The sequence below is a fragment of the Bradysia coprophila genome, unplaced genomic scaffold (assembly GCF_014529535.1).
Source record: "Bradysia coprophila strain Holo2 unplaced genomic scaffold, BU_Bcop_v1 contig_24, whole genome shotgun sequence".
NCBI lineage: Eukaryota > Metazoa > Arthropoda > Insecta > Diptera > Sciaridae > Bradysia > Bradysia coprophila.
The window spans coordinates 3,065,612-3,074,115 of NW_023503501.1; the positions used below are offsets into that span (position 1 = coordinate 3,065,612).

General features: G+C 34.4%; 1 protein-coding gene across 3 annotated transcripts in view; it reads right to left on the bottom strand.

Annotated features, from left to right (window-relative positions):
• LOC119077904 (homeobox protein H2.0-like) overlaps positions 1-8,141 on the bottom strand; it is a 15,959-nt gene extending 7,818 nt beyond the window's left edge. For 2 of the 3 annotated variants that reach the window (XM_037185276.1, XM_037185275.1), the window contains exons 1-2: positions 8,004-8,141; positions 4,078-4,943 (exon numbers count right to left, since the gene is read on the bottom strand). In XM_037185276.1, coding sequence (XP_037041171.1) covers positions 4,078-4,570 — 493 coding nt within the window. In that variant the 5' untranslated portion in view covers positions 4,571-4,943; positions 8,004-8,141. The remainder of the gene's footprint in view (positions 1-4,077; positions 4,944-8,003) is intronic. The other variant, XM_037185277.1, reaches the window with a different exon arrangement.
• Positions 8,142-8,504: the final 363 nt, after the last annotated feature.

Consider the following 8,504-nt stretch of genomic DNA (forward strand, 5'->3'; position numbering starts at 1 on the left):
CTTTAAGCATGAGCGTTACTCCAAATGGTGTACTGAAACTTGACAGTGTGTCATAAAACTGTAAAACCTTGTAAAAATAATTTCATACAAAATAGTACTCTATTTGACAGTTGTCAACTATGATCACTTTTGCTTGAAGTGCGTTGCCCAGACTATAGTATGAAATAGTTATTCCCTCAGATGAGGGAAAAAAAGCGAGGGCCACAAGTCACCCGAGAAAATGCAATTTCCATTTTTTTTTGCTGATGTAAAAACAACGTTTTTCACAACGTAGTTTCAGCTGAGGGGAGAAAATGACTATTTTCTCGCCTGCGTTGTGAAAAATAGTTTTTCGACGTATGAACCACTAGAATTGCTTGTGGACGACCCACCCCTATTGCAAATGTAAAAATTTCATTCTCGCTTCGCTTGTATGTAAGACATATAACTTGAGCTGCAAAAAGATCCAGTTTACACAACACAGTGCACACCAATAGCGAAATTGCGATTTTCAAAACGTTGACGTAAAACTACTTGGAAACTGTAAAGTAACTGGTCAATACAAAATATATGGCGAATCAAAGGTTTTTCGTCAACTTATAATTATAAGTGAACGTCGAAACCTCCCCAATACCTCTGCGTTTCATTGTAATGCTGATGACTTTTTCTTTTGATGATTTATAGCAACACACAATACAGTTTGTTCACCTTTAGGAAACACAATTTTAGATTAATTAGAGTTTTAAAAGTCATCTACGTTCCCAGTCAGTTAAGTGATTGATATTTTGACACTAAATTTGAATTCGCTACTGGACTTTCAAATTTTTGGGTCAAAATATCATAGCTTGGAAACGCTTTATTGACTGGGAACATCTTTAACAAGTTTAAAAAATCTCAAATATGTTCAGAACAACCCACTGTAAATAAGGTCAATTTTTTCAGTTGTTAACATGTACAGATTGAAACTAAAAACTTTTTTTTTAAGTAAGAAAAACAGAGAAACAGGTCTTCCTGCCACCTGAAATCGAGCCACCCTATCCGAGAATATCATAAATACAATAAACTCAATCATATTGAGGAAGTAACAAGTATACTGCACCACTCACCATATTATACGACGATAGGGTATTTATACAAGGGTATAAATATGAATATAAATAAATAAATCTCGGTAAAAAGTTCCTTTGAAACATTTAAATATCCAAAACCGTTCTCAATGACATTTACCACACTCATATAATATTGTAACTGGCCCATATGTATCATGTTATCATCACCATAACTTTGTGTTTAGGATGCAAATTGTTTACATGAAATAATCTCATCGAGATGTTTTTATTTAGGTTTTTTTTCCTCTCTTGTCTATACTTCTTCCACCCGGTTTTATTTTTTATTTATATTTTCCATCATTAAAATGTTTACAAAAACTTGTAGAAAATTTATATATAAAAATGTTGAAAATCTTGTATACATTTCGATTATTTTGTATATTGAGTTTCATTAGATTTAAATGTTATTTTTTCTAAATGCTTTTAGAAATTGATATAATTCGGTTGAACTATATTGGTTATGGGCTCAGAAAGATGTTGTTTATTAGGTAAATAGTCGTAAATAAAATTGAGTTTAAGTGGATTCTAGATTGGTTACAAATTGGAGAGAATGAATTCAGTTGAGCGTGATACTGCCATATTTAACAAATCATCTCTCATATTAATGAAAACAAGTCGGTTATAATCTGCACCTTTTACTTCTATTATTTTTATAAAAATCTGCATATTAGAGCGATAATTACAAATATAATTCAAAGTTTAAACGATTTTCTGTCAATTGTACAATATTTCGCAGGCTTACCTGCTACAGACACTAGAAAGTTTGCGCAAATGACGTATAACTTATATGTCCCACCTTCATACAAAACGTTCTCGAATGTTACTGATAATTTCCAACTTATAAGTTGAGATCTAAGTTTCTAATTAATGACTAAAGAATCTTCAAAGTGGCTGCAAGTAGGTTTATCAAGTAGAGTCAGTTAGGCTTATTATTAGATAACAATTCTGCACGAATTGCTGTCGGTCTTCGTCTAGGTTGTCAATTATGCGAAGAACATAAATGTCTTTGCGGTAAAAACGTTAAGAAGGATGGCGTACATGGTTTATCTCGCTATAAAAGCGGAGGATGGATTCCTGGACATGATGAAGTTAACAAAATCTTTTCTCATGCATTTTCTTCTGCAGGGTTTCCGAATTTAGTAGAAAAGACCGTATGGTATGACTCTAATTCCATGGAGTCACGGTAGACCTATTTTGTGGGATGTAACCATTAGAGACCACCTAGCCCCTTCTTATGTTTTAGATTTATCAGTTTGGGACGATCATTTAAGATCTCGAAACACAGATCTTTTGATCCCTTCTTATGTTAATCAGTCATCCAAAAAAGCTGGTTCGATTGCTGATAATGTCGAAAGATTTAAGCACAATCATTACATTTGTTTAAAAGATAATTATTTATTCACATCTATTGCTTTTGAATCACTAGGTAGCATGGGTCCTGAGACAAAGACATTTATAAAGAAATTGGGATCATTAATGCAAAAGGCTTCTGGGGAACCGCGCTCTATGGACTACCTGCTACAGAAGGTTTCCATTGCGATTCAACGAAGAAATTCTAGTTGCATTTTAGGGACCTTGGGACGTAACAGAATTGATGATTTTTATTTATTGTAAACATCTAAGTTATACGTCATTTGCGCAAACTCTTTATTTTTTTTCCAAAGTTTAGCAAACGAGAAACGTTCTGTTGCAGGTAACTTTGTCTCCAAGTAGGTAATCTACATTATCTGCTACAGTTGTATTTGGTGTTTGTAAAGCTACAGATGTGCCAGCTATTGTAGGTTACCTGGAGACAAAGTTACCTGCAATAGGTAAGACTTTCAACTCTTTCTTATTCAGTGTTGCTCTTTGATATCAAAAGGACCAAAGAAAATGATGTATAAAGTCAAAAAAAAAATCACAGTACCTCCAATCATGGTCAATTATCTTAACTTAGTTAGTTAGTTCATTTACTTGATGATTAAAGTCATTCATATATAGTACGACAGTACCTGATGCAACAAATGTTTTCGCTGAAGATTACTTGCAGCTAAACAAACTGCACATAACGTAGAAAGTTACCCGCCTGAAATAGTTCATATTTGATACGGACATTAACACATTCAAAGTAATTACAACTCGTCAACTTTCGGCACCTTGGACTCTACTTAAATAGTGAAGGAATAACTCCAAATCAATTTCTAAAAATCTAGAATTCAAGAACTAATGGCAAAGTTTTTTTTCACAACGCAGGCAGGCCCGATGCCCGAAAATAGTCATTTTCTCACCTCAGCTGAAACCTTGGAAGGGTTAGTTGAGAAAAACGTTGTATTGACCTCGGGAAAATGTATTTTTTTAAATTGATTTGAAACCCTCCCTACCCCTCATTCGAAATGAAATTTCCAACTTTTTTGCCCTTCGATGATGAAATAAGTATTTTCAAAACAGAAATTTTCTCCCCCGAATTGTCACTTTGTTTTTTTCCTCCGTTGAAACTTCGAAAGTTTTTGTTGTGAAAAACGTTGTGACCTAGGAAAAAAAGTAGGAAATTGCATTGTCATAAACAACACCCTCGAAATGCATTTTCCTACTTTTCTTCCGGTGAACTATTACAACGAATTGGTGTTTTCGATTCGTCACATCACGCTCATACATAAAAAACGTTGTGTTCAGATCAGGAAAAAATGGGAAATTCCTACTTGAGGGAATCGCTTCGCATCTGGCCGCAAGACTTCGCTCTTATTGTATTATCCCTCTGTAAACAAATAGCAAAACTTGGTTATTCGCATTTTCTGGACACAAGACATCAAAGCACCATACTCTCTTGCTGGGAATTTTTTTGAGGCGTGTGGGATGCATTCCTCGCCTTCAGCTCGAAATACAACCTCTCCACACCCCTCAACAAGAAATATCTCAGCAAGACATTGATGTACTATTGTTGAAAATGGAATAATGGGAAATAGTGTTTGTACATGCGACATCTAAATAGAGTAACTGAAACTTAATTTACCTGTGGGTGACCGGGTCATATATCTCACTGGCATCGGTCGAACGATTGATTTATTCAAATTTAGTAAAGCTGCCATCGAAAATGGTACCGAAAAATACGGACTGTTCACTGCTGACGGAATATTCGGCACGGTGCTACAGTCCAAACAATTCTGATTGAATTTATCTGCAAACATTCCATTTCGATCCACGACCGCTTTGTCGTTGGAACAGCCATCACTGCAATGATCCACATGGCTATTGCCCAGAATTCTATCAACACTGAAATTCAATTTGATTTTGGTCTGTTTGGCCAGGTCAGTCACATTTTTCTGATCTTCATCACAATCGCTGGCACAGTTGTTATTGATTTTGTGATTGTTTAAATATTTTGAATAAAATTTTCGTTGATCGTTATCATTAGCATAATTATTCGATAAATCAATACCGTCGGCAACATGTTCCTGTGGCGTTTTCAACTCAGCTTTTATATTTCTGAGTGTTGAGTAATCCATCTTAAAATATAATTTTGTTTTGAAATCACTCGCGCGCTTTATGTTGTGCGTTATACTCTTGTAAGAATTTAGTGTTCAATTTTTTTCTTTCTTCTCTTTTTTATCCCTTTTACTCGTTGTTTTATTGTTATTTATGAGAAATCATTTGTGGGTTTTATTATTTGTTATTAATATGCACACATTTCAACTTTGTCCGTTTACGTTTTTATTATTGAATTTTTGCCATAATTTATTACAATCCACTGGTAATTTGTGTTCAATCAAATTTATTCCACTTCTCCGGTTATAGTTCAACGATGTCTTAGGCTAATGTATTGATTTAGAACGATTCTTTCTTTTTTACTTCTTGGACCTCGTCTTGGACTTTATTTGTCTGATTCATCAGAGAGATAATGAACATTTTAAATTTATTTGTTTAGTGATGAATTATTGAAGACCATTTGTACGTGTAACTGCATTATTATTCATTTTTAAGATTTCGATCGTCTTGGATAATTTCTACAATCAAATGTCGAGACTCTAGAAGGGTGGGTAATATCACATTGGTCACATGGTGATATTTTGAAGGCGAAGTGTAAAAGGTCATAAAGTCAAAACAATTATATATTAAACCGAGCTTGTTTTTCGGAATCTTTTCGGGAATTCTTAGGAATTTTCAAAACATTTTTTTTTAGAAATCAGTTCTTGAAATTCTTTAACCTGTCATCTGCTATCGACGCGACAATAATAAACGACAAGCTTCAACTAATGAGGTCTTATAAAGCAAAAAGCGTGTTCAAACGAAGTAAAAGATTTCCGAAATCAATCTTTGAAAATATTCGATCAAATGAAGTAATAGATAAGATAGTAAAACTGTTAATATGCTTGTCGTCGGTGACAGGTTAAAATTCATAAATTTAAGAATCGTTGGAAAATTTTAAGAATTTTCAGTAATTTTGTAGAAATGAAATTGCGATTAATAAGCCCTGATATGAAAGGAAAATACTGTGTAGCAGAGGTCCGCTGCGGACACTCTGTTTTCCTCTAAAAAATTCCCCGGATGGTTAAATTAGAGTGAAACTAAAATTATTCGGCGAATATGGTTCGCTGTTTTCGCAATTTCAGGTTTCCGATCAACCTGACCAGTTTGAGCCTTACTTAACCTTGTGCCTATACATGATTCCCCAGGCGTTGTGTACTAAAAATCCTAAAACAGCTCAAAAAAATTTGAACTGATTTACTAATCTCCTCCAAAAAAAATCTTCAAGCGAACGGAACATATCTCTCTAGGATGTTTAATCGTTTTCAGCAATAAAGCTCGTATAAAAGTTTCGCAATTGTCCGGTGTGGAAGCTAGAATGCCGATGAAGACTGGTTGTTGTTTTTTCGATGTATTGTAAATCGTAAATCGTAAACTTTTTGTATGTAAAGATTATGATTTGAGTTCTCAAGCTCCATCAATTGCTGCGTACCAATATAGTCTATTAGGTCGCGTACGTATTTCGTTTATGGGATAATTATTAATAAAAATGTATTTGAATTTGAAATTAGAAAATCATAAGGTTAAAATAATTAACGTTTGATAAATTGTGAGATGAGATTAAGCGATTAGATTAATTTTATTTTGTGTGTGGCTTTTCTCTCTAAATTGTTTATATAATACAATCGATACAACTGATGCCTGTTGTTGTTGTTTTGTTCTGTTTTTCGTAAATAACACGCTGTTTGGGAACTGAACAGACAGAGTGTGTAGATAGAGATGAATCCATTTCATTGGTGCATGCATGAAGTTTATTTTTTGGCCCAGCATAAAGAAAGATCGATGGAAAGGAACCGTAAGTTATTCAACAATTTCGCAATTGAATTCATCAGAATCTATACAAGTTATCTTATAGATTCAATTATTTATATTTGGTTTTCTGTGGCTTGAAAGTCGAAGGCCGATTTATCGATGAAAGAAATGATAATTTTACGCTAAATACTAAATATCAGAGGTATAAGGTATATATCACTTCCAGTTCCCTACCCAGTAAGTTTGAGGACTTGATTACTCCAAACTCCAAGATTAAGTGTACTCCGCTCAAGCCCTAAGGAAAACTTGTCAAATTCTTTGGAGTGGTCTCAGCCTAAAGTTATCGGAACTAGGTTGGTCTCCGTGAAAATTCTTTTCGATCAAAACATCTAGTGAGTAGTATCGAACGTCGAGCCTTAAAGAATATTCGCCTGTTGTAGACATTATGACATAATGTGCACTACTAATCCCAAAATAAACCTAATTTTCAGTAGTTCTAAGAGGCATCGGTGCTTTGCTGAAAAGCATACATTAGGGCGATTTTAGTTTGCTTTTGAAAGATTTCCATCAGAATTCTTTTTGAAAAATGTACAACCGCAATTCCGACCACGAATGTGGTAGCTTTCAACAGAAAATACATTTGGTTGTAGCAGTTTGACCGGCTCGGAGAAACGTGAGCAGTTTATGAAAATTTCGTTGTCCATGAGAAAATGACGTTTTGTTGATGATTTGTCTGATGACAGTTCGGGGGAGAAATAGTAATTTACGGAACTGATTGATAAATGCTTTTCTAGGCAATACACACCGTGAGTCTAAAAATTCATTTACCACCGCTCTTCAAAAAACGCAACGAAAGTTTATCATTTCGCCACTGCATTGAGAAAATGTCTATTTTCTACACTCTTGTTTTGACAGGGGAACAAAGTACTGTTTCACACTTCCGGTGTAATTAACCTTATTGTATTTTATTCAGACGAATATACACAACGCTAAATTGTGTAAATTCAACTTCCTTCAAGCATGAGTGGTACTCTAAATAGGGTACTGAATTTGGACAGTGTATCGAACAAATTTTGCCAATGTAATCGGGTAATTTGTCAATGTCGGGTAATTTTTTCATATAAAATAGTACTACATTTGACAGCTATCATTAATAGCACTTTAGCTTGAAGTGCGTTGGTCAATTAATCTTCATCAACATTAACAAAATTGCGTTTTGTTCATGTTTTGTCTGATGAAGGAATGTTCGCTAAAGCGTTGAAGTTATAGCTCTGTGGATGCTCTCGTTTGTTTTGGCTTGTTGGAATTTCCAATTTTCATCACTCGGTAAACAAATAACTATTTCGTTGGTTTTTGCAAAGGATAACAGGTGAAGCTCGACTCGACTAAAAACTGCCCTACTTTACAATGTTAAGTTAAAAGAGGTAATACTCTCCACTGTCCTAGGCGCTTTGATATAAATTAAATAGAATAACTGAAGACCGATTTTGGTGCAGAACCTTCTGTAAAAATCCTTCATTGAAAGGACAAGCCTTAAATCACTTTTTAGCTACAACCGTCCAAATGGTCACAAACAATACTTCGTCATCACTAAGACAATAATAATAATCACAAATCACTAATTTCACACAAATCCTATCAGCAATATAAATAAAATCTTACAATTTTGTACATAAAACTTTTGCTTTATGGATATGGTAACACCACCGGCCGTGTGTTCAATATTCATAAACATCAGAAGCGAATAGTGCGCGCAACTATCGTTTCACATCCAATAAACTCATTCACAACGGTATAAAGTCTCGCAGAGCACTAAAAAAATGTAAAAAGATGAAGTTCCATCAATGCGTTCATTGCTCGTGGACCACACAAAACCGTTTTCGAAATGAATCAAATGAATGCGAAGGCGGCGCTAAGAAGCTCATTGGCCACACTGCGAGCAAAGAATATTCAATCAGTGTTTCAGTTCGTGCATGTCGATGAGAGGAAAAGAATTGGAAAAAGAAGGATAAAAGTAAATATTGAAATTATTGATGTTGTTAGGCGTTCGTTGTTTTAGGTGTATATTATGCACTCGGCTGGATGTATACTATATAGTTTGTTAGGAAGCTGCGATTAGTTTATTTAAATGGTGTGTTTATTTAGCAATAAATGAAGCATGAA